This window comes from Pristis pectinata, chromosome 40 (genome assembly GCF_009764475.1).
Source record: "Pristis pectinata isolate sPriPec2 chromosome 40, sPriPec2.1.pri, whole genome shotgun sequence".
Taxonomy (NCBI): Eukaryota; Metazoa; Chordata; class Chondrichthyes; order Rhinopristiformes; family Pristidae; genus Pristis; species Pristis pectinata.
In genome coordinates, this window is record NC_067443.1 from 984,559 (window position 1) to 1,011,562 (window position 27,004).

Below are 27,004 nucleotides of genomic sequence, written 5' to 3' on the forward strand. Positions count from 1 at the left end.
TATGGATGTGGGCCCCAAGATCCTTCTGTTCCCCCACACTGCTAAGAGTCCTGCCATTAACCTTGTATTCTGCCTTCAAATTCGATCTCCCGAAGCGTATCACTTCACACTTATCCTGGTTGAACTCCATCTGCCGCTTCTCAGCCCAGGTCTGCATTCTATCAATATCCTGTTGTAATCTACAGCAACCTTATACGCTATGTTGTCGGAATTTGTTATTGTGAATGCTGCCTATATGATGCTCTGTGTCTGTGATGCTGCTGCAAGGAAGTTTTTGATTGCACCTGTGCACACGTGTACTTGTGGATATGACAATAAACTCCACTTTGACCTTGGAAATGAAAATCAAAACAAAAACTGTAGGTGTTGGAAATACAAGAAACAGAAAATACTGGAGATACTCAGGTCAAGGAGCATCTACAGAACAAACATTTTAAGTCAAAACTGGGAAAGTGAGATCCGGACAAGCAGCAGGAGAGAAAAGAGAATGCAGGTCACAGAATGGAAACCCGGATCATCCAGGTGACAGCCATGCTTAATATCATCTACCGGAGGACAGTGAAACTCATTACACTGAACTTAGCACAGGAACATTCTCCAAACAGGAGAGCTGGTAACAGGAACGTGAACGAGGGCAGAAACAAAGGACAAGCTGGAACAGTGAGATGCAGATCCCGCCAGTTGCTGGAAATCTGAGGTGGGATGCTGGAAATCGTCAGCAGGACAGATCAGGTAGCATCTGCCTCGTGAGGAACATTGAGGAAACATTCCAAGAGGGAGGGGGAGTCCTGGCTAACACTGTCCTCTCCTCGCCTAGAGAACTTCAGCTCTCAGGCCAGCTATTGACTCACTCTGTGCCTCGTTGTTGGAAGGTTGCGGGATCAAGTTCCACTTTCATCCACAATCCAGGCTGATGTTGCCAGCGTCAGTATTACAGCAGCGTCTAGGTGTTGTCTATCAGATGAGATGTTAAACCAAGGGCAAGTGTCCAACCAGTGTCCATCCTGCCCAACCAAAGGCTGGAAATGTTCAAGAGCTCCCTTCAACACGTGGCAATTGCTGCCCGGTCAGAGGTTTAATGTTAAAATATGAGCATAATTAACAAAAATCGATGGTTTTAAGGTGCAAGCAAATTGTCACAGATCACCCAGGACACAAACGGTGGAAAAGTTCCAGGCCAAATTGTCCACCAGATGTTCTACTCATTCTTCACTGTTGTCTGTGGGGTCCTGCTGTGCATATACTGGTCCCATTTCCTCGGAGAGCAACGAGTTATCGTGTTGGCTACAGGTGCTTTGAGATGCACTGGGGCTGTGTAAATGAATTGTTTTGGGGGCAGCGGGAGCAGGTTGGGTGGGGAGACGAGAGGGAAGACACCAAGCTGAGAATGATTCACGTCTTGCTTTATTGCAGGAGTGTAACAGATACCAAGGATTCAATCGGCCTCCCGAAGTCACACAACTCCGACAGCAGCACTCCCTGCTCGGGAGAAGATGGCAGTTTTCCAGAACAAGGCTCCGACAGGAAGTGTGGCTCCGTTAGTCCCAGCCTCCCCCGGCAACTTGCCGTGTAGTGGGAGAGATCCCACTGGCTTTAGCCAAAGATCCACCTCATCCATCCAGTGACACCGCTTGGGCCAGTTGCAGGCGGATCCTCAGCAGGAAGTGGGGCCTCTCCTCAATATTGGTGGGTCAAGGCAGTGGATCCAGTACAGCTGGTTATTAGTGCCGCTCAGTTGTGACATTTCTGCTCACTCCACGTCCCAAATGTTCTAACACTTCCTTCCCTGGGCACCATCTTCCTTCCCTGGACACCAACAACCTGCCCAAGTCCTACCTAGCACCAAATCTTGTTAACCCTTGCTGATCCGTACTGAGTCCCAGTTTATCAACCTTCTCACCCTTTGCTTCCAGGGTCTGGACCCAGCCCACCCTTTTCTCTGTAACCTGCTCCATCACCACAGCCCCTCAAGAGCTTGGGACTCCTCCAGCTCCCGTTCTTTCGCTCCACAACTGCCAATTGTGCCTTCATCTACTGGGGCCTGCAAACTGGAGCACCCCCCCCCCCACTTCCTGAGCCCTAACGGACATCCCCCTCATCAATCATCCTGACTTTGGGTACACGTTGGCGTCCTTCGCTGTGTCAATACTGCCACCTGACAGCACCGCGGGAACACCTTCAGTGCTCTGCAGTTGCCTTCTCGAGGACCGCGAACGTCCGACCTGCCCACAGACTGCAAGGTCAACAGGTTCACTGGAAACCCAGCCTGTTCCCTGCCCCCCCCCCATTGTCCTCAAACCCCAGTCTCAAGGCTCCAACTCCCACCTGCAGGGGCTGATCTTTCAACACCAGCTCATTCAAGAAATGAAAGCCCCTCTTTCGGGGACCGGAGTTCAAAAGAGGACAGTCACACAGCACGGAAACAGATCCTTCGGCCCAACCAGTCCTCGCCAACCAAGATTTCCATCTGAGTCAGTCCCATTTGCCCACATTTGGCCAATATCCCTCTAAACCTTTCCTGTCCAAGTACCTTTTAACATGTTTTTAAACATGGCTTGCCCTTGTTGCATGCACCCTCAGACATGTAGAACCTTCCTTTGTTAAGGATACCTCAGGAAATTTGAGAGAGGCAAGTCTTATGGAATCTCACAATTCAGATGGACATTTGGCCCCATCAAACCTGTGCCCACTCTGGAGACATTTTCAATCAACCCTACTCACCCTTCTCTCTCCCCACAGCCCTGTAAATGGAACCACAGAATTTCTGGGACTTCAGCATGCGCCCCATGCGGACTCAGCCCGACCAACCCCATTGCCCTGCTCTTCCAAAGGGAATTGACTGAGGTTGTGGCAGAAGATCCACAGGAGACTGCGGATGCTAGAATCCGCAGCGACAAACTATCCGTCGGAAGAACTCAGCGGCTCGAGCAGTATCTGTGGGAGGAAAGGAACGAGGAATCAGTCCTGATGCAGGGTCTCGATCCAAGACGTCGATAACTCCTCTCCTCCCACGGATGCTGCTCGACCTGCTGAGTTTTCCCAGCAGGTCGTTTGTTGTCGCTTTTGAAGATCAATTGATTCTACACACAAGGAGACAACTTCCCTGTAATTCCTCATCGGAACCTCCTCATGATCTCCCCTCAACCTGTGCCAGTCTAACGCTGGAGCAGAAATCGCTCACCCTTGGTACCTCTGGTAAACCTCTTCTGCACCCCCCCCCCCCCCCCCCCCCCCCGCCCCCACCGAGACCTTCAAGTACTTTCTAAACTGCGCTCCGCAGAATTGGACGCAGAATTCCAGTTGGGGGCTGAGAATTATCCAACTGCTTCCCCACCCCCCCCCAACCCACCCCTGAAGGGTCCTAGAAAATCTTGGCTCTTTCAGGGCACACATTCCAAATTCCCACAACTCATCTCTGCATTTTATCCTTCTCCCATTTACGTTAAATCCACAGCCTGTGTTCAGTGACTCCCCTGCCGCTGGAAATTGTTCCTCCTCACTCTCTGTCTCAGCTCCGTGGGATTTTTAATGCCTGAACCTCCCTGTAATCTCTCATCCCAGGGGAACTATCCCAACCTCCCCACCAAGCCCCTCATTCCAAGGTCCATTGTGGGACACGGCCCCTCTCAAGAGTTGGCATCCTTCCTGCACGGGGAACCCATAAATGGCCACAATGGTCCCGGTGGTGAAATCAGACGCAGATGAGGCAACAAGAGAAGTGGCACTTGGGGCAGGAGGGAGGGGGGGGGGACCCTGGGGAGGAAGGCGGAGAGGCATTTGGGGGAAGGAGGGAGGGAGCGAGCACTTGAGGGAAGGAGGCACAGCCTGGGGAAGGAGGGTTTGGGCATCTGGGGGAAGGGGCACAGGGTGGGGAGGGAGGGAGGAGGGGGCACAGGGCGGGGAGGGAGGGGGCATTTGGGAAAGGGAGGGGGCACAGGGTGGGGAGGGGGAGGAGAGGGCGAGAGCATTTCGAGGAAGGGATGGGTGGGAGGGAGGGGGCACAGTGGAGGGAGGAGGGAAGGAAGGGGGTTCTCGGCGTGGGTCAGGGAGAGAGTGGGGGGCACAATGTGAGGTGGGGAGAGGGGGAACCCAGGGTGAGGGGGCACCCGGAGTGAAGGGGGCTCCTGGGGTGAGGGGGGGTGAGAGAGGAGGGACTGTGGGGCAGGAACCGGGCTCCCAAGGTGACGGTGGGGGGGTGGGGGGGGGGGGGGTGCGTACAGGGACCGGGCTCCTGGGGTGACGGTGGGGTGGGGGTGTACAGGGACCAGGCTCCCGCGCCCCTCACCGCAGGTGGATGCGCCGATGCCCCAGCAGGTTGGAGGCGCTCTTGAAGCCCTTGCCGCACTGCGCGCAGCGGTAGGGCCGCTCGGCCGAGTGGGTGCGCTGGTGCACGGCGAGCGCCGAGGACTGGCGGAAGGCCTTGCCGCAGAGCGGGCAAGCGTACGGCCGCTCACCAGTGTGGGTGCGCTGGTGCTTGACCAGGGTGGAGCGCTGGCGGAAGCCGGCGGCGCAGACCGGGCAGCGGTAGGGCCGCTCGGCCGTGTGTGTGCGCTCGTGCACGGCCAGGTTGTGCGCCAGGCGGAACGGGCGTGCACACACCGGGCAGCGGTAGGGCTCGGCGCCCGAGTGCAGCGCCCGGTGCTTGGACAGCGATGAGTACTGCTTGAAGGCCTTGCCGCAGTCGCCGCAGCGGTGGGGCCAGGGCCCGGCGTGCCGCCGCCGGTGTGACTCCAGGAAGCGGGCCAGCTTGAAAGCCTTGCCGCAGTCGCTACAGCGGAAGAGCGGCCCGGGCGGCTCCGGGGGCGCACCCGTGCATCCGCCACGCCGGTGATCCTCCAGCCGGCGGCAGTCCAGGAAGGCCTGGCCGCAGCCGCCGCACTTGCAGAGCTTCTGGCCGGCGTGCGAGCGCAGGTGGCGGGTCAGCAGGGCGGCGCTGGGCGCCTGCAGGCCGCAGAGGCCGCAGGGCGGCGGTGGCGGTGGCGGGCGGGCGTGGGTGCGGCGGTGGGCGGCCAGGTGGTGTGCGTGCAGGAAGCGGCGGGCACAGCACTCGCACTGGAAGCGCCGCTCGGCACCGTGGATGCGCCGGTGCTTGGCCAGGTTGGAGGAGCTCTTGAAGGCCTTGGCGCAGTGCGGGCAGCGGTAGGGCCGCTCAGCGGCGTGCGTACGGCCATGGGCGCGCACGGCCGAGGCCTGGGCGAAGCAGCGGCCGCACACGGGGCAGGGGAAGGGGCGCTCGCCGGCATGGCGCCGCCGATGCGCCTCCAGCTGCTGGTGCTGGGCGAAGCGGCGGCCACAGGCGGGGCAGCGGTGCGGCCGTGGCGGCGAGGGCGCAGCATGCAGCAGCTGGTGGCGCAGCAGGTTGTAGGAGGTAGCGAAGCAGCGGCCGCACGGCTCCGGGCAGCGGAACGGCCGCTCGCCGCTGTGCACCCGGCCGTGGCGCTTCAGGTCACAGCGCTGGCGGAACCAGCGGCCGCACTCAGAGCATGGGAAGCCACCCGGCTTCCGTGCAGGACCTGGTTCCAGATCTGGCTCCGGCGGGGCCGGTGACTCGCCCGGGTCCGAGTCCGGCCGGCAGGTGTCCGATCCCGGGTCACAGTCCGAGCCCGGCCAGCAGGGGTCTGAGCACGGGTCACAGTTCAAGCCCCGGTCACAGTCCAGCCGGCAGGGGTCCGAGCCCGAGTCATAGTCAGGCCGGCAGGGGTCCGGGCCCGAGTCACAGTCCAGCGATTGCAGGTTACAGTCCGGCCGGCAGAGGTCTGAGCCCGGGTCACGGTCCGGCCGGCACGGGTCCAAGCCCGGGCCACGGTCCGGCCGGCACGGGTCCAAGCCCGGGTCACGGTCCGGCGATTGCAGGTCACAGTCCAGCTGGGTGGTATGAGCCATCTGTCTGTCTGCACCTCCTGCAAAAGGTCACAGAAACAACAATTAGTGGAGATAGAACGAAGAGACGGAAATCGCCCCTGGTCCCAGGTTGCAGCCATTTCAACCGCCACAGAATTTCATTATTACTATTGCAATTCAAGAAACATTTCATTGGAAGAACGTTGGACCATGAAAGGTGCTTTCTTTGTACTAGCTGGGATCAGCAATGCTTTTCATCCGGCTGACTCTGGCCCCTTGGGGTATTGAACTCGGGCCTGTCAAACTGACCTCACTTCCACTGCTGACACTGACTTCCTGAACAGTAGTTCCAGGCCACAGCTGATGAATGGAGGACTCCCTTCGGTATAAAGGTGCTCACTCCTTCACTGAGACAATTCCAGAGGGGAGCCGAGAGGCCTCGAGGAACCAAGATAAACCGGTCAACAGCAAAAACACTCCCAATGGTTGGGGTCAGACCTCACAGCCAGGGTGTCAAACATCCCAGGACATCACTGCGAGAGTTCCTCACGGCATTATCCTGGGCCCAACCACCGCCACTGACCTTCCTTCCATCAGAGGGTCACTAATGCCCGCACCACGTTCAGTTCCAGTCATAACTGCCAGGAAAATGCCGGCATGCAGCAAGATCTGGACAACAGTCGGACGGGGGCCAATGTGGCAAGTAACATTCCAACCAGGAACAAGAGCCCCACCACCACTACAATGGCACCGTCACCATGCCTCCCTCCATCAATATCGTTGACCAGAAGCTCAGCCTTTTCAGCAATAGAACACAAAACAGCACAGGAACAGGCCCTTTGGCCCTCGTTGTCTGTGCTGAACACAATGCTGAATTACACTAATCCCATCTGCTCGCACATGGTCTGTGTCCCTCCCCTCCCTGTTCATCCTTGCTGGAACTGAACTGCATACACGACTCTAAATGTTGTCTAAACAGTTGCAATATGTCTTCCCGACTCTTCTACTCAGTGCCCCGAGAGATGAAGAGAAACCCTGTGCTGACGAGAACAGGTATCCCTGGTGTCCTGTGGCAGCTGACCAACCTCTGATGCCCAAAAGCCTTCCCACCATCGACAACTTGCTCTCTCAGATCAGTGCAGTTCCAACAACATTTACAGAGCTTGACAGCATTTAGGACAAGGCTCTCACCCACCTACAGCACTAAATATCCCAACTGGTTTATTATTGTCACTTGTACCGAGGTCCAGTGAAAAACTTGTCTTGCATACCATTCGTACAGATCAATTCATTACACAGTGCTTGAGGTCGTACAGGGTAAAACAATAACAGAATAAAGTGTCACAGTTAAAGTGCAGTGCAGGCAGACAATAAGGTGCAAGGTCATAACGAGGTAGACTGGGAGGTCAAGCGTCCAGCTTATCATACTCGGGGACCGTTCAATAGTCTTATAACAGTGGGATAGAAGCTGTCCTTGAGCCTGGTGGTATTTGCATCCAGGATTTTGTATCTTCTGCCCAATGGGAGGGGGGAGAATGTCTGCGGTGGGAGGGGTCTTTGATTTTGTCGGCTGCTTCACCAAGGCAACAGGAAGTGTAGATGGAGTCCACGGAGGGGAGGCTGGTTTCCGTGATGCGCTGGGCTGTGTCCACAACTCTCCGCAGTTGCCGTACCAAGCCATGATGCATCCAGATAGAATGATAGAATGGTGCATCGATAAAAGTTGGTGAGTGTCAAGGGGGACATGCCGAATTTGTTTAGCCTCCTGAGGAAGTAGAGGCGCTGGTGAGCTTTCTTGGCCGTGGCCCACTGCATCTCAGCTCCAGCGTTTAACGTGTGCAAACTGCACTGCAGTTCCTCATCCCGGCTCCTCTCCAACTCATGGCCACCACCAGCAAGAAGGAGAAAGGCCCCTCTGGGTCATTCAGCAGCCTGGCCTCACACCTCGAGCTCTGTCCCTATCACCACTGTGGGAGCACCTTCGCCAGGACTACACAGGTTCAAGAAGGTCGCTCGACACACCAGCTCAGAGCCAGCAAGAGGATGGCAAGAAACTTCCAACCTCTTTCCTCACACCCATACCCTCTTGTTCTACCCTGTCGGTGCCCGTCAGAGTTTTACTTGGCTCTCTCAGGTCCCCCCTCAGCCCTCTCCACTCCAGGGACAACAGACCCAGCCTCTCCTTGTTACTGAAACGCTCCAACCCAGGCAACATCCTGGTGATTATCCCCTGAACTCTCTCCAGTGCAGTCATATCCTTCCTCTAGTGTGGTGACCAGACTCCAGGGGGCACCTAACCAAAGTTAGACAGCACAGAAACAGGCTCTTCGGCCCTACTCACCCACGCTGAGCTAGTCCCACTGTACTGCACTGTCCCACCGAATGCACTGTGTAATGAAATGATCTGTATGGACGGTATGCAAGACAAGTTTTTCCACTGTTGTCCCGTACATGTGACAATAATAAACCAGTTTGCCAGCATTTGACCCATATCCATCTAAACCTCAAGGACAACTTCTATCCCGCTGTTATAAGACTATTGAATGGTCCCCTGGTAGGATAAGATGGACTCTTGACCTCACAATCTACCTCGCTATGACCTTGCACCTTATTGTCTGCCTGCACCGCACTTTCTCTGCAACTGTGACACTTCATTCTATATTCTGTTTATTGCCTTTCCCTTGTACTACCTCAATGCACTATTGTAATGAATTGATCTGTATGGATGGCATGCAAGCCAAAGATTTTCACTGTACCTCAGTACACGTGACAATAATAAACCAATTTACAATTTAAACCTTTCCTATCCATGTACCTGTTCAAATGTCTTTCAAACATGAGAATTGTACCCACCTCTACCACTTCTTCTGGCAGCTTGTTCAATATACTCATCATCCTCCCGTGTGAAAAACTTGCCCCTCAGGTCCCTTTTAAATGTCTCCCCTCTCACCTTCATCCTACGCCGTCTCATTTTAGATTCCGCTACCCTCGGGAAAAGAAAGCTGTACCAAGACTTCCCTGACGTTCTATGCCGCAGCTGATGAAGGCAAGCATTCCAATATACCTTCTCCACCACCCGATCTACCCAGAGCTTGCCTCCAGTCTCTCCCCTCCCTGCCTCGCCGCACCTGCCACAGTCCACAAAAGAGGAGTGGGAGATTATTCCAAACACGGCAAAGAGATAGGACTGGTCGGCAAGTTAAAAGTCCTGCAGTGGGCCAAGGGAAACGTTAATGGCATTAGACAAGAACTTGCAAAGGTTGACGGGGAGAGGCTGTTCGTAGGGAGAGGGACATCAGGCTTTTAACAGTGAGGTAGGGAGAGCTCAGGGCTAACATGTTCCTGTTAGAGTGAAGGGCAAGGCTGGCAGGGGTAGGAAACCCTGATTGACGAGGGGTATCGAGGCTCTGGTCAGGAAAAAGGAGGTAGCATGAATCAAGTACAGGCAGCTGGGACCATCCGTTAAGGAGCGTAGGAGCATGTAAGCATACAGGAGGAAGTCAGCAGGGCAAAAAGAGGATACAAGGTAGCTTTGGCAGGTAACACAGAATCTGAAGGGATTCTATATTAAGAGCAAGGGGAGAGAATAGGGCCCATTACGGGCCGTGTAGTCATCTACGTGCGGAGCCACAGGAGATGGGTGAGGTCTTAAATGAATATTTCTCATCTGTATTCACTGTGGGGAAGGTCATGGAAGATGGGAAACTTGGGGAAGAGAACAGTGATGTCCTGAAACATATCCACATTACAACAGAGCAGGGGCTGGAGGTCTTAAAGCACAGAAAGGTGGTTAAATCCCTGGGGCCTGACCAAGTGCGTAAGAAATAGGAGCAGGAGGCGGCCATCTGGCACGTCGAGGCTGCTCCGCCATTCAATTAGATCGGGGCTGATCTGGCCGCGGACTCAGATCCACCTAGCTGCCTGCTATCAGTGATGCCAAGAGGCAATACCAACTCAAAATAGAGTCCCTGACCAGCCGCCAGTTATGGCAGGGCTTACATGCCATAACAGGCTACAAGACGAAGTCGGGCTGCATAGCTAATAACAGCGCATCCCTTCCTGATGAACTTAACGCATTTTATGCGTGTTTTGAACAAAAGGGAAGTGGATTGTCACCATCCACTCTGACAGTCACCAGCGCAGCTGAACCTGTGATCACAGTGGAGGACGTAAGATCAGTCTTCCGGAGAGTGAACATGAGGAAAGCACCTGGCTCAGATGGTGTTCCAGGCCGCGTGCTCAGATCTCGTGCTGATCAGCTGGCAGAAGTATTTGCGGACATATTCAACCTCTCCCTGCTTCAATCTCAGGTTCCCTCTGAAGACCACTATCATCCCGGTACCAAAGAAAAGCAGGGTAACATGCCTCAATGACTACCGACCAGTGGCTCTGACATCCACCATCATGAAGTGCTTTGAGAGGTTGGTCATGGCACTCATCAACTCCAGCCTACCAGACAATCTGGACCCATCGCAGTTTGCCTATTGGCGAAACAGGTCTACAGCGGATGCCATCTCCCTGGCCCTACACTCAGCTCTGGAGCATCTGGACAGTAAAGACACATACTGTCTTTAGAATATTGTTTATTGGCTACAGCTCTGCCTTCAATACAATAATTCCAAGCAAGCTTGTCACCAAACTCCAAGACCTAGGACTCAACACCTCCCTCTGTAACTGGATCCTTGACTTTCTAACAAACAGACCGCAATCAGTGAGGATAGGCAGCAATACCTCCAGCACGATTATTCTCAACACTGGTGCCCCACAAGGCTGCATCCTCGGCCCTCTACTCTACATACATTCACAACTGTGTGGCCAGATTCTGCTCTAACTCCATCTACAAGTTTGCAGATGATACCACCATTGTAGGCCGTATCTCAAACAGCGATGAGTCGGAGTACAGGAAGGAGATAGAGAGCTTAGTGGAACGGTGTCAAGACAACAACCTTTCCCTCAACGTCAACAAAACAGAAGAGCTGGTCATTGACCTCAGGAAAGTGGGCGGTGTACATGCACCTGTCTACATTGATGGTGCTGAGGTCGAGAGGGTTGAGGGCTTCAAGTTCCTGGGTGTGAACATCACCAACAGCCTGTCCTGGTCAAATCACAAAGATGCCACAGCCAAGCAAGCTCACCAGCGCCTCTACTTCCTCAGGAGGCTAAAGAAAGTTGGTTTGTCCCCTTTGACTCTCACCAACTTTTACTGATGCACCATAGAAAGCATTCTATCTGGATGCATCACGGCTTGGTACGGCAACTGCTCTGCCCAGGATCACAAGAAACTGCAGAGAGCTGTGGACACCAGCCTCCCCTCCTTGGACTCTGTTTTTACTTCTCGTTGTCTCGGTGTAGCAGCCAGCATAATCAAGGACACCATCCACCCGGGACATTCTCTCTTCTCTCCTCTTCCATCGGGTAGAAGATACAGGTGCCTGAGGGCACGTACCACCAGACTTAAGGACAGCTTCTATCCCACTGTGATAAGACTATTGAATGGTTCCCTTATACAATGAGATAGACCGTGACCTCACGATCTACCTTAATGTGACCTGCACCTTATTGCACTGCACTTTCTCTGCAGCTGTGACACTTTACTCTGTAATGTTACTGTTTTTTACCTGTACTACCTCAATGCACTCTGTACTAACTCAATGTAACTGCACTGTGTAATGAATTGACCTGTAATATCAGTTTGTAAGACAAGCTTTTCACTGTATTGTACAAGTGACAATAATAAACTAATACCCCTTAATTCCCCTACTATGCAAAAATCTATCTGTGTTTTAAATATATTTAATGAAGTCGCCTCTACTGCTTCCCTGGGCAGAGAATGCCACAGATTCACTTCTCTGGGAAAAGCTGTTCCTCCTCATCTCCGTCCTAAATCTACTCCCCGGAATCTTGAGGCTATGTCCCCCAGTTCTAGTCTCACCTACCAGTTGAAACAACCTTCCTGCCTCTATCTTATCTCTCCCTTTCATAATTTTATATGTTTCTATAAGATCACCTCTCATTCTTCTGAATTCCAGCGAGTATAGTCCCAGGCAACTCAATCTCTCCTCATAGGCTAACCACCTCATCTCCGGAATCAACCTGGTGAACCTCCTCTGCACCGCCTCCAAAGCCAGTATATCTTTCCTCAAGTAAGGAGACCAGAACTGCACAGTACTCCAGGTGCAGCCTCACCAGTACCCTGTACAGTTGCAGCATAACCTCCCTGCTCTTAAATCCAATCCCTCTCGCAACCAAGGCCAACGTTCCATCTGCCTTCTTGATAACCAGTTGCACCTGCAAACCAACCTTTTGCGATTCACGCACAAGCTCTCCCGTCCCTCTGCACAACAGCACGCTGCAATCTTTCACCATTTAAATAATAATCTAAGCTTCTATTTTTCCTTCCAAAGTGGATCACCTCGCATTTACCAACATTGCACTCTATCTGCCAGACCCTTGCCTGCTCACTTAACCTACCTACCTCTCTCTGCAGACTCTCCGCATCCTCTGCACAATTTGCTTTTCCACTCAATTTAGTGTCAGCAGCAAACTTAGACACACTGCACTCGCTCCCCTCTTCCAAACTGTTAATGTATATTGTGAACAGCTGCAGGCCCAGCACCCACCCCGCGGCACCCCACTCACCACTGATCGCCAACCAGAGAAACACCCATTTATCCCGACTCTCTGCCTTCTATTGGTTAACCAATCCTCGATCCATGCTAATCCCTTACCCCCAACTCCGTGCATCCTTATCTTTTATGCGGCACCTCGTCGAACGCCTTCTGGAAATCCAAGTATACAACATCCACCTGTTCCCCTCGATCCACTGTGCTCATCATATCCTCAAAGAACTCCAGTAAGTTTGTCAAACAGGACCTGCCCTTCCTGAATCCATGCTGCATCTGCCTGATGGAACCACTTCTATCCAGATATCTCACTATTTCTACCTTAATGATAGCTTCAAGCATTTTCCTGACTACAGACATTTAGCTAACTGGCCTATAGTTACCCGCCTTTTGCCTACATTGTTTTTTAAACAGTGGCGTGACATTCGCTGTCTTCCAATCTGCCAGGACCTGCCCAGAGAATTTTGGTAAGTTATCACAAACGCCTCTACTATAACTTCTGCCGTTTGTTTCAGTACCCTGGGATGCATCCCATCAGGACCAGGGGACTTGTCTACCTTTAGGCCCACTAGTTTACTCATCACTGCCTCTTTACTGACAGTGACTGTATCGAGCTCCCATCGCATCCATAACATCTCTATTTGGCATGTTAGACGTGTCCTCCACCGTGAAGACCGACACAAAATAGTCTTTCAAGACTTCGGCCATTTCCACATTACTCAATATTAATTCCCCCTTCTCATCTTCCAAGGGACCTACGTTCACTTTAGCCACCCTTTTCCACTTTATATAATATAAAAACTTAATATCTGTTTTTATATTTTGTGCTAGTTTACTTTCATGATCTACCCTTTCCCTATTGCTTGCTTTGTGGTTCTTTGTTGCTTTTTTTTAAAGTTTTCCTGATCTTCCAGTTTCCCACTACTCTTGGCGACTTTGAGCTCTTAGCTTGATACCTTCCTTTATTTCCTTAGTTATCCAAGGCTGGCTCTCCCCACCCTCACTGTCCTGGCTTTTGACTGGAATATACTTTTGTCGAGCCCCATGAAAAATCACAAGATCACAAGATCACAAGATAAGGGAGCAGAAGCAGGCCATTCGGCCCATCGAGTCTGCTCCAAGGAAAAGGGAAAAAGAAATGGGGTGGGAAAAAAAGAGAGAGAAAAAAAAAACTATTCTAATCCCATTTGCCAGCCTTATCCCCATATCCCTTGATACCCTGACTATTTAGATATCTGTCTATCTCCTCCTTGAACACCCCCACTGATCTGGCCTCCACTGCTGTGCGTGGCAAGGAGTTCCACAATTTCACCACCCTCTGGGTAAAGAAACTTCTCCTCATCTCTGTCTTGAAACTGTACCCTCTAATTCTAAGATTGTGCCCTCTGGTCCTGGACACGCCCACCAAGGGAAACAGCCTAGCCACATCTACTCTATCCTTACCTGTCAACATTTTAAATGTCGCTACGAGGTCCCCTCTCATCCTTCTGTACTCCAGCGAGTACAGTCCAAGAGCCGACAAACGCTCATCGTACTTAAGCCCTTTCATTCCTGGAATCATTCTCGTAAATCTCCTCTGAACCCTCTCCAACGTCAGCACATCCTTCCTAAGATGCGGGGCCCAAAACTGCGCACAGTATTCCAAATGAGGCCTCACTAGCGCCCCGTAGAGCCTCATCAACACTTCCTTACTTTTATACACTATACCTCTCGAGATGAATGCCAACATAGCATTCGCTTTCTTAACCACCGATCCAACCTGGTGGTTAACTTTTAAGGTATCTTGTATAAGTACCCCCAAGTCCCTTTGTACTACCGCACTATCAATCTTCTCTCCTTCTAGATAATAATCTACCCGCTTATTTCTACTTCCAAAGTGTACAACTGCACATTTCTCAACATTGAATCTCATCTGCCATTTTCTTGCCCATTCTCCTAAACTGTCTAGGTCCCTCTGCATTCTTTCTATTTCCTCTATGCTCCCTACTCCTCCACTTATCTTGGTGTCATCCGCAAACTTAGCCACACAACCATTTATTCCATCATCCAAATCATTGATGTACAAGGTAAAAAGGAGAGGCCCCAACACCGACCCTTGCGGCACACCACTAGTAACCGGTAACCAACCAGAACGAGATCCTTTTATTTCCACCCTTTGCTTCCTGCCAACCAGCCAATTCTCCACCCATTTTGCTACCCTGCCCATAATTCCATGACCTCTCATCTTATTAATCAGTCTCTTGTGAGGCACCTTATCAAAGGCCTTTTGAAAGTCTAAATACACAACATCTACCGCCTCTCCCTTATCCACCCTACCTGTGATTTCTTCAAAAAACTCCAATAGGTTGGTCAGACAGGACCTCCCCTTCACAAAACCATGTTGACTAGGTCCTATCTTGCCTTGCGCCTCTAGGTATTCGGTAACCTCCTCCTTGAGGATAGACTCCAATAATTTTCCCACCACTGACGTCAGACTAATAGGTCTGTAATTGCCTTTGTGCTGCCTCCCACCTTTCTTATATAACGGAACTACATTCGCTACCCTCCAGTCCTCCGGAACCATGCCAGAATCTATCGATTCCTGAAAAATAATCGCCAACGCCTCCGCTATCTCCACAGCCACCTCCTTCAGAACCCGGGGATGCACCTCATCCGGTCCGGGAGACTTATCAGCCTTAAGCCCCTTTAGTTTTCCAAGCACCTTCTCCCTATTAATCTCAATTGAACTCAGCTCCAATTCGTGAGACTCCTGACTAATGGGCACATTGCTTATGTCCTCCACGGTGAAGACCGATGCAAAATATTCATTCAATTCCCTTGCCATCTCACTATCATCCATTATAATACCTCCTGCACCGTTATCAATTGGTCCTATGTCAACCCGTGTCTCTCTTTTATTCCTTATGTATTTAAAAAAACTCTTAGAATCCTTCCGAATGTTGTCCGCCAGCTTCCTTTCGTAACTCATCTTTGCTTTCCTAATGACCTTCTTAGTTTCTCTCTGCAGATTTTTAAAATCGTTCCAATCTTCTGTTTTCCCACTAATTTTTGCTACTTTGTACGCCGCCCCTTTTGCTTTTATTTTATCCTTCACCTCCCTCGTTATCCACATCTGTGCCTTTTTTCCATTCAAAACCTTCTTTTTTCTTGGAATATATCTGTCCTGCATTGTCCTTATTTCCTGTAGAAATTTCTTCCATTTTTCCTCTGCCGTCCCTCCAGCTAACTTACTCCTCCAATCAATTTGGGCCAACTCATCTCTCATACCTTTGTAATTTCCCTTATTCCACTGAAATATCGATACACCAGTTATCAGCTTCTCCTTCTCAAACTTGAAACTAAACTCAATCATATTGTGATCACTTGTTCCCAGTGGTTCCTTTACCTTTAGTTCCCTAATCACCTCGGGTTCACTACACAGCACCCAATCCAAAACAGCCGATCCCCTGGTGGGCTCCTCAATAAGTTGCTCCAGAAAAACATCCCTTAGACATTCCACAAACTCACTCTCCTGAGTACTACCGCCTTGCTGCATTTCCCAGTCCACCTTCATGTTAAAATCCCCCATAATTATCTTCACATTGTCACTCTGACATGCTTTTTCTATCTCAATCTGCAACTTATGGTCCACTTCCTGACTGCTGTTCGGGGGCCTATATATGACTGCTATTATTGTTCTTTTACCCTTGCTATTTCTCAGCTCCACCCATAAGGATTCCACCTCCTCTGACCCAATGTCCTTCCTTTCTATTGATTTTATATCGCTACTAACCATCATGGCCACACCTCCCCCTCTGCCTACCCTCCTATCCTTCCTATATACTGTATACCCCTTGACATTCAGTTCCCAATCACATCCATCATGAAGCCACGACTCAGTGATTGCAACGATGTCATATTTATTAACCTGTAGTTGTGCCACTAGGTCATCTACTTTATTCCTGATGCTACGTGCATTTAAATATAGTATGTTTAGACTGGTATCTGTTATTGATTTTATTGTACCTCTATTGATCAGCAGATTATCCTGACTTTCTACCTGTCCATCCTTCTTACTATCTTCGCTACCTACTATCTTAGACATGTTCGTGTAGACCTCATCCCCTATCCTAACATTCGGTATCCGAACATCCTCATCCCCGATCCTAACATTCTGTATCCTAACATCCGGATTTGTTGTACTTCTATTATTCAGTAAATTATCCTGACTTATCACCTGCCTGTCATTCTTGCCATCCTCAATGGATTCGTTTCTATACACTTTCTCCCTCACCTTAGCATCTTGTAACCTAGCATCCTGGTTACCATCCCCCTGCCAGATCAGTTTAAACCCTCCCCTACAACTAAATTAAACATTCCCGCCAGGATATTGGACCCTTTGGAGTTTAGATGCAACCCATCCTTAGCAAATAGGTCTTGCCCCCCCAAAAAAGGTCCCAGGTATCCAAGAATCTGAAGCCCTGCCCCTTGCACCAGTCACTCAGCCACGCATTTAACTGCCAGAGCTTTCTATTCTTCCTGTCATTGATACGCGACACGGGTAGTAGTCCTGAGATTACTACCCTTGAGGTCCTACTTTTCAACCTTCTCCCTAATGCCTTGTATTCCTCCTTCAGGACCTCTTCTCTTTTCCTACCTACATCATTGGTACCTACATGTACCAAGATTTCTGGCTGCTCACCCTCCCCCCTCAGAATATTCTCGACACGGTCTGTGATATCCCGTACCCTGGCACCAGGGAGGCAACACACCATCCGAGACTCATTATCGCTATCGCAGAATCTGCTATCCGTACCCCTTACTATCGAATCCCCAATAACCACTGCATGTCTCTTCCTCTGCTGGACCACTGCATGTCTCTTCCTCTGCTGGACCACAGTATCAGACACGGTGCCAAGGTCCTGGCTGCTGAGGTCTTCCTCTATGAAGTCATCCTCTCCAACCGAATCTAAAATGAGATATCGGTTTTTGAGGGGGACTGCCACTGAGGTGCTGTCTACATAATCTTTATAACTCCTGTCTATCTCCTGCTCGCTCTCCCTAACCAACCGAAGGTCATCCAGCTGCTGCTCCAGACTCTCAATCCGTTCCTTGAGGAGCCGCATCTCGGTGCACTTTGCGCAGATGTAGTTATCAGGGAGTCTGGTCGTCTCCCAGGGGCCCCACATCTGACACTCCAAACACAATACTAATCCCAGATGCATACTGCTGAATATCACTGAGCTCAACACTAAACTAAACTAATAACTCACCCCTCTCTATAATCTCGCCTCTTACCCGCTCTCGCCGAAGCCCGTTGAGCCAAAGCCCAACCCACTCTGCTCCCTCACACTCAGCTGCCCGCTCCGACGCTGCCCGCTAGATATGCTCGTCTGCTTTTTAAATCGCCCGCGCGCTTCCGGGTGACGTCACGCGCCTGCGCAGTCACTCGCCGCTGTCCCGAACGCTAGAAAGAGAAAAAAAAACCTCGTTATTTTCCGGCAATCTCCGCTCTCTCGTCGCTGGAAAGAAAACTTGAAGGCGAACCTTCGACTTTTAAATCGCCCGCGCGCTTCCGGGTGACGTCACGCGCCTGCGCAGTCACTCGCCGCTGTCCCGAACGCTAGAAAGAGAAAAAAAAATCTCTTTGAAAGTCTTCCACTGTTCCTCAACTGTCCCACCACACAGCCTGTGTTCCCAATCTCTGCTCGCCCACTCCGCCCTCATCCCATTGTAGTCTCACTTCTTTAGGCACAATACACTGGCTTTAGATCAATCTATTGCACCCTCCATCTGTATGAGAAATTCAATCATACTATGATCACTCTTTCCAAGAGGATCCCTAACTACAAGATCATTAATTTTACCCGTCTCGTTGCACAGGACAGGATCCAAGATAGCATTTGCCCTTGTAGGTTCACTAACATGCTGTTTAAGAAAGCTATCGCGGATGCTTTCTATGAAGTCCTCCTCAAAACTGCCTCCACCAACTTGATTCGCCCAATCTATGTGGAAATTAAAGTCCCCCATGACAACTGCCGTTCCATTCTTACCTCAAATATTTCCTGGTTTATTGCCTGTGCCAGTGTAATGTCATTATTCGGTAGCCTATGGACAACTCCCAACTTTACTGTCCCTAATCTCTACCCAGATGGACTCAACACTCTGCTCCTCAGATCTTGTATCGTCTCTCTCTGTCACCCTGATCTCATTCTTAATTGAGAGCACTACCCCACCTCCCTTACCTTCCTGCCTATCCTTCCGTATTACCTGATACCCTTGGATATTTAATTCCCACACATCTCCACCCTGCAACCACATTTCTGTAATGGCCACTAAATCATACCCCTTTGTAGTGATTTGTGCCACAAGTTCACTGGCCTTGTTTCGAATACTACGGGCATTCAGATAAAGTGCCCTGACACTCACTGCCCTTTTAGAATTTAGTAACCTTTGTGTCTTTTGCATTCAACTTCATCCTAGGACATGGTGAGAATATAGGGAAGGATTTTACAGAAGGAGCCCGGGAGCAGCGGGTCCCCTTCAGGTCTGGTAAGTGTCTTTTAAAAGCTTTTGTGTTTCGCGGGCTTTTCTTTTACAGGAGGAGCCCGGGAGCTGTTGGAGCAGCGGGTCCCCTTCAGGTACGGTGAGAGTCTTTTAAAAGCTTAATAAGTGGAGGGCAACTGAAGGGTTAAACAGAGTGTTGAGTGGTTGATTAGAGAGAGCGGTACTTGAGGTAATTGGCAGCAGGGGTATCTGAAGAGGAGTGGCCAGTAAGGAGCAGAGCTCTGAGGCTTTGGCTCAAGAGGCTTTGGCGAGCAGAGGGTGAGGACGAGCTTGCCCCCAGAGAGGTAAGGCTGGTAACTTCCTTTAATTTAAATAACTTAGGAATAGGTAGTGATGGCAGCAGTCGAGTGCTCCGTATGCAGTATGTGGGAAGTCAGGGACAGCACACTTGTCCCTGATGACCACACCTGTAAAAGGTGCATCCAGCTGCAGCTCCTGGCAAACTGAGTTAGGGAACTGGAGCTGGAGCTGGATGAACTCTGGATCATTCGTGAGGCAGAGGTAGAAACAGACAGGAGTTTCAGGGAGATAGTCACCCCTAAAAGTCAGGAAACAGGTAACTGGGTGACTGTCAGGAAAGGGAAGGGGTATAGACAGACAGGTCAGAGCACCCCTGTGGCCGTTCCCATCAACAATAAGTATACTGTTTTGGATACTGCTGGTGGGGACGACCTACCAGGGACGAGTGGCAGTGGTCCCGTCGCTGGCACTGAGATGGGACCCTCAGCTCAGAAAGGAAGGAGGCAAAAGAAGAGAGCAGTAGTGATAGGGGATTCGATAGTTAGGGGGACAGATAGGAGGTTCTGTGGGAGAGATCGAGAATCCCGGATGGTCTGTTGCCTCCCTGGTGCCAGGGTCCACGATATCTCGGATCGAGTTCTCGATACTCTCAAGAGGGAGGGTGAGCAGCCAGGTGTCGTGGTCCACGTAGGGACCAATGGCGTGGATAGGAAAAGGGAGGAGGTCCTGCAAGGAGAGTTCAGAGAATTAGGTGCAAAGGTGAAGGACAGGACCTCCAAGGTTGCAATCTCAGGATTGCTACCCGTGCCACGAGCTAGTGAGGCTAGAAATAGGAGGATCATGCAGCTAAATACGTGGCTAAGGAAATGGTGCAGGAGGGACAACTTCATGTTTCTAGACAATTGGGCTTTGTTCCAGGGAAGGTGGGACCTGTTCCGATGGGACGGTTTGCACCTGAACTGGAGGGGGACAAACATTCTTGTGGGTAGGTTTGCTAAGTGCTGCTCCGGGGGGGATTAAACTAGATTTGCAGGGGGAGGGGAACCAGAGTGTTAGAGCAGCTAGTGAGGTGGAGGAGGATAAAAGTCATGTGAGGACTGCAAGTATAAACAGAAATCAAAGGTTTGTCCATGATAGGAATGTTCTCAGGTGCATCTATTTCAATGCAAGGAGTATTGTAGGTAAGGCAGATGAGTTTAGGGCGTGGATTGGCATGTGGGATTACGACATTATTGCTATTAGTGAGACTTGGATGCAGGACGGGCAGCTTAATGTTCCAGGCTTCCGTTGTTTCAGACGTGATAGAGGGGGAGGGATGAAAGGGGGAGGAGTGGCATTACTAGTCAGGGAAAGTATCACAGCTGTGCGGAAACAGGACAGCCTGGAGGGCTCGGCTACAGAGGCCACATGGGTGGAGCTGAGGAACAGGAAAGGTGTGGCCACACTAATAGGGTTGTATTATAGACCGCCCAATAGTCAGAGAGAATTGGAGGAACAAATCTGTAGGGAGATAACAAACTGATGTAAGAAACATACAGTTCTGATAGTAGGGGATTTTAACTTTCCACATTGACTGGGACTCCCACACTGCGAAAGGGCTGGATGGCTCGTAACTTGTCAAATGTGTTCAGGAAAGTTTTCTAAATCAATATATAGAGGTACCAACGAGAGAGAATGCAATACTTGATCTCCTATTAGGGAACCAGACAGGTCAGGTGACAGAAGTATGTGTAGGGGAGCATTTTGGGTCCAGTGACCATAATGTCATTAGTTTCAAGTTACTTATGGATAAGGGCAGGTCTGGTCCTCAAGTTGAGGTTCTAAATTGGAGAAAGGCCAATTTTGTGGAAATCAGAAAGGATCTAGGAAGAGTGGATTGGGATGAGTTGTTTTCTGGCGGGGATGTGCTCAGTAAGTGGAAGGCCTTCAAACGCAAAATTTTGAGGGTACAGAGTTTGCATGTTCCTGCCAGGATTAAAGGCAAGGTTAAAAAGCATAGGGAACCTTGGTTTTCAAGGGATATTGGCGATCTGCTTAAGAAAAAGAGAGAGGTGTATAGCACGTATAGGCAACTAGGAACAAATGAGGTACTTGAAGGGTATAGAAGAAGTAAGAAAGTACTGAAAGGAAATCAGGAAGGCAAAAAAGAAGACATGAGGTTGCTTTGGCAGATAATGTGAAGGTAAATCCGAAGGGTTTCTACAAGTATATGAAGAATAAAAGGATAGTAAGGGACAAAATTGGTCCCCTAGAAGATCAGAGTGGTCGTCTATGTGTGGAGCCTCAGGAGAAGGGGGAGATCTTAAACAATTTTTTTGCATCAGTATTTACGCAGGAAACGGGCATAGTGGATATGGAAGGAAGGGAAACAAGCAATAGTCATGGAACATATAGAGATTAAAGAGGAGGAGGTGCTTGCTGCCTTACAGTGAATAAAGGTAGATAAATCCCCTGGGCCAGACAAGATATTTCCTCGGACATTGAGGGACACTAATGTAGAAATTGCAGGGGCCCTGGCAGATGTATTTAAAACGTCCTTAGCCACGGGTGTGGTGCCGGAGGACTGGAGGGTAGCTCATGTTGTTCCGTTGCTTAAAAAAGGCTCTAAAAGTAAGCCAGGTAATTACAGGCTGGTGAGCCTAACATCAGTAGTGGGTAAATTATTGGAAGGTGTTCTGAGAGATCTGATATACAAGTATTTGGACAACCAAGGGCTGATTAAGGATAGTCAGCATGGCTTTGTGCGTGGTAGATCGTGTTTAATGAATCTTGTAGAGTCTTTCGAGGAGGTTACCAAGAAAGTAGATGAAGGAAAGGCTGTGGATGTTGTCTACATGGACTTTAGTAAGGCCTTTGACAAGGTACCACATGGGAGATTAGTTCAGAAGGTTCAGACACTAGGTATCCATGGAGAGGTTGTAAACTGGATTCGAAATTAGCTGAGTGGGAGAAGACAGAGAGCGGTAGTGGACGATTGCTTCTCAGACTGGAGGCCTGTGACTAGTGGTGTGCCTCAGGGATCTGTGCTGGGACCATTGTTGTCTGTTGTCTATATCAATGATCTAGATGATAATGTAGTAAATTGGATCAGCAAGTTTGCTGATGACACTAAGATTGGAGGCATTGTGGACAGCGAGGAAGGATTTTGAAGCTTGCAGAGGGATCTGAACCAACTGGAAGAATGGGCCAGAAAATGGAAGATGGAATTTAATGCAGACAAGTGTGAGGTGTTGCATTTTGGAAGGACAAATCAAGCTGGACTTACACAGTAAATGGTGGGGCACTGAGGAGTGCAGAGGAACAAAGGCATCTGGAAGTTCAGATACATAATTCCCTGAAAGTGGCATCACAGGTAGACAGGGTTGTAAAAAAGGTTTTTGGCATCCTGGCATTCAGAAATCAAAGTATTGAGTATAGGAGTTGGGATGTTATGGTGAGGTTGTATAAGACATTGGTGAGGCCAAATTTGGAGTATTGTGTGCAGTTCTGGTCACCTAACTATAGGAAGGATATCAGTAAGATTGAAAGAGTGCAGAGGAGATTTACTAGAATGTTGCTGGGTCTTCAGGAGTTGAGGTACAGGGGAAGATTGAACAGGTTAGGACTTTATTCTTTGGAGCGCAGAAGAATGAGGGGAAATTTGATAGAGGTTTACAAAATTATGAGGGGTCTAGACAGAGTTAATGCGAGTAGGCTCTTTCCACCTAGATTAGGAGAGATAAGTACGAGAGGACATGGCTTTAGGGTGAAAGGGGAAAAGTTTAGGGGGAACATTAGGGGGAACTTCTTCACTCAAAGAGTGGTGGGAGTGTGGAACGGGCTGCCATCTGATGTAGTAAATGCGGGCTCACTCTTGAGTTTTAAAAATAAATTGGATAGATACATGGACGGGAGAGGTCTGGAGGGTCATGGACTGGGTGCAGGTAAATGGGACTAGCAGAATAACGTTTCAGCACAGACTAGAAGGGCCGAATGGCCTGTTTTCTGTGCTGTAGTGTTCTATGGATTTGCAGGGGCCCTGGCAGAGATACCTGTATCTTCATTTGCCACGGGTGAGGTACCGGAAGACTGGAGGGTGGCTAATGTTGTGCCTTTATTTGAAAAGGGCTGCAAGGACAAGCCAGGGAACTACAGGCCAGTGAGCCTAAAATTAGTGGTGGGAAAGTTACTGGAAGTTCTGAGAGACAGGATCTACTTGCATTTGGAAAGGCGAGGACTGGTAGGGATAGCTAGCAGGGCATTGTGCGTGGGAGATCGCGTCTCACGAACTTGCTTGAATTTTTTTCTGAAGAGTTGACAAAGAGAACCGACGAGGGTAGGGCGGGAGATATTGTCTACGTGGCCTTTGACAAGGTCTCATGTGGTAGGATGGTCCTGAAGATGACATGGATGCCAGGGTGAGCTATCCAACTGGACACAAAATGGGCTTGGTGGTAGGAGACAGAGGGTGGTTTCTCAGATTGGAGACCTGTGCCCAGTGGTGTGCCGCAGGGATCGGTGCTGGGCTCCCTGCTGTTTGTCATCTAGATTAACGATTTGGATGAGAATGTAGTTGGCGTGGTGAGAAAGTTTGACACCAAAAGTGGTGGTATTGTTAACAATGGAGAAGGTTGTTGAAGATTACAGCAGGATCTAGATCAACTGGGAGATTGGGCCAAGGAATCTAACAGTGCAAAGTGATGTGTTTTGGGAAGTTAAACCAGGGCAGGACAGAGTAAACAACAGGGCCCTGGGGAGTGTTGTGGAACAGAGACCTAGGGGTACAAGTGCATAGTTCTCTGAAAGTGGTGACACAGGTATACAGGGTGGTGAAGAAGGCATTTGGCACACTGGCCTTCAATGTCTTGCACAGTTGTAAATGACGTCACAACACCTGCCCTGACTGATGGTGAGCCCACACCTGGAGTACTGTGTGCAGTTCTGGTCGCCCGGCTACAGCAAGGACGTCATTAAGCTGGAGAGGGGGCAGGAACGATTCACTAGGATGTTGCAGGGACTGGAGGGCTTGAGTTACAAGGAGAGGCTGGACAGGCCAGGACTGTTTTCCCCGGAGCGAAGGAGGCTGTGAGGTTTATAAAATCACGAGGGGAGTAGATGAGGTGGATGGTCACAGCCTTTTTCCCAGGGTTGGGAGTCAAAAACCGCAGAGCACAGATTTAAGTTGAGAGGGGAAAAATTTTGAAAGGGACCTGAGGGGCAAGTTTTCCCACATCAGAGGGTGGTGGGGAGATGGAACGGGCTGCCAGAGGAAGCGGGGGAGGCCAGTACAATCATGATATTTAACAGGTACATAGGTAGAAAAGACCTGGAGGGATCTGGGCCAAATGCTGGCAAATGGGACCAGCTCAGGTAGATATCTTGGTCAGCGCACACTTCGGCCAATCTTGAACCACTGCACACGACATCTATGCATCCATGGCAACAGCAGGCAGCCATTCAGCCGCTCAAGACTGTTCTGCAATTCAACCACACCTTAACTCCTTCCCTCTTTAACCTCGGCCTACAAAGCACGCCAATTGCAGCCTCGAAAGGTCGTCTGATCTCCAGCCCGAGATTCTCAGGGGAAGGGAGTTCCAGTTCCCCTCCCCCTCCACCTCACTCTGCATGAAGGAGAGTTGCCCAGCACCCTCTAGAGCTCCATACCCTGGTTCTACCTACAATCCTGAGTCAGCCTGCCTCGATCCTTCCTGTCAGATCACCAGCCCAGTCTCCGTGACCCAGCCTCGGGGTTTAACCCTTTGGACCCTGGCTTCAACCTGGTTACATGCATTATTGTCCCTCAGAAGTCCCGTGGTGGGATCCACGGTGAGGCTTTGTATAACTTTAGACAATTTAGGCTTCCATGGCAATTTTCCCTGCCCACGCTCCCAGTAACCATAGTTACTGTGTGCTTGATGTCCCTGGTACCCACACTGCCCCCCACCCATGTACGTGGGGTGTGGGAGTGGTGGGACAAGCCCTGTTGCCAAGTGCACTCAGTCCCAATTAACCCGTGGGACTCAGCTTTGTGGTGCACATTTGGACCGAGGCACCTTTCCCGTCCCTCTCAGGACATCCAAGAACCAGTGAGCGGCCCCTGAAGTGCAGGTCTGGTCGGGTTCCAGAGGGAGACTCTCACGGAGAGAGACCTAGTCCCGGCCGTTCTTCCAGCATGTGGAGGTGGGGGGTGCACGAGGCACCCATGGACCCAGCCATCACCATCTTGCAGGGAGAGAGAAGGAGCAGTGGCCGAATCCCCCGGGGGGGGGGGGGGGGTGGGGGGAGGTCTCACCAACAGGGAGATGCCGGTTGAGGGAGGCAGACTGAAGCCCCAGGTCCCACTGCCCCACACCGGGAGACCCACCCCACCTGGTTCCCCCGCACCCCCTCCCCGGTCATCTCCACATCAGCTCCCGCCCTCCTAACCCCACACCCCTGATCCCTTTCACCACCGTCCCCCCCCCCCACCCACCTCCGGTCACCACATCCACTTCCCGGCTCTTCCCCCACTCCCCTCCCACCCTCCTTACACACCCCCACCCCAGTCCCACGATTCCTCTCCCTGCCCCCTCCACCTGGTCACCACCCACCCACCCTCCTATGCCCCCTCCCCGGTCCCAGTCACCTCCCATCCTCCTTATTTCCACACCCCACACCCCCACCTGATCCTGATCCCCGGTCCCGCTCACCCCACCACCCAGACCCGTCCACATCAGCTCCCGCTCCCCTCCCACCCCCAGTCTGCCTGGTCCTGGTCCTGGTCCCAGTCCCGTCCTGTCCTGTCCCAGGTCCCCAGTACCCCCCACCATTGCCGCCCCCCCCCACCCCAGTCCCCACCCAACCCGGTCCCCGGTCCTTCCCCCTCCCCACCACCCAGTACCAGGTCCCAGTCCCCACCCAATAACCCCACCCCCGCCTCCCAGTCCCCCTCCCCCCCGGTTACCTCCACATCAGCCCCCGGTCCCCTCCACATCAGCTCCCGCTCCGCCTGTGTACCGTACCGGACTCCCGCTCCCCCACCCCCCCGATCCACCAGTCCCCTGCGGTCCCCCAGTCCCCCCAGGTCACCGGTCCCCCGCTCCCCCCAAAGGTCCCCCGGTCCCCCACTCCCCCCCCGGTCCCCCTGTCACCAGTCCCCGCTTCCCCCTCCCCAGGTCCCCTGGTCCCCCAGTCACCGGTCCCCCAGTCACCGGTCCCCCAGTCCCCCCGTCACCGGTCCCTGCTCCCCCCCCCAGGTCCCCTGGTCCCCCAGTCACCGGTCCCCCAGTCACCAGTCCCTGCTCCCCCCCCCCCCAGGTCCCCTGCTCCCCCCCCCCAGGTCCCCCACTCACCAGTCCCCCACTCCCCCCCCCCCCAGGTCCCCTGCTTCCCCCCCCCCAGGTCCCCCACTCACCGGTCCCCCACTCACCAGTCCCCCACTCCCCCCCCAGATCCCCTGGTCCCCCGCTCCCCAGTCCCCCCTCCCCCCCCAGGTCCCCTGGCCTCCTGGTCCCCCAATCCCCCCCCGCTCCCCCGGTGTCCCAGTCCCCCACGGTCACCGGTCCCCGCTCCCCCCCCAGTCCCCCGGTCACCCAGTCCGTCCCGGTCCCCCGGTCCCCCCGGTCACCGCTCCCCCCCCCCGGGTCCCCGGTCACCAGGTCCCCCCCCCGGGTCCGGGTCCGGGTCCGGGTCCGGGTCCCGGTCACCAGGTCCCCCCCCCCCCGTCACCTCCGCATCAGCTCCCGCCGCCTCTTCAGCCCTTGCAGCTTCTACCCACAGTGCGCCGCGGACCCCTG

General features: G+C 51.8%; 1 protein-coding gene across 1 annotated transcript; it reads right to left on the bottom strand.

The window, feature by feature from the left end:
• Nucleotides 1-1,344: 1,344 nt before the first annotated feature.
• LOC127587490 (zinc finger protein ZFP2-like) lies at nt 1,345-27,004 on the bottom strand. The gene is made up of 2 exons (XM_052045847.1): nt 26,937-27,004; nt 1,345-5,900 (listed from the first exon to the last, which is right to left on the bottom strand). The coding sequence occupies exon 2, from the start codon at nt 5,881-5,883 to the stop codon at nt 4,282-4,284; it is 1,602 nt and encodes a 533-aa protein (XP_051901807.1). The 5' UTR covers nt 5,884-5,900; nt 26,937-27,004; the 3' UTR covers nt 1,345-4,281.

Coding starts and splice junctions, on each gene's coding strand:
- LOC127587490 (XM_052045847.1), bottom strand. CDS start 5,883: ATGGCTCATACCACCCAGCTGGACTGTGACCTGCAATCGCCGGACCGT.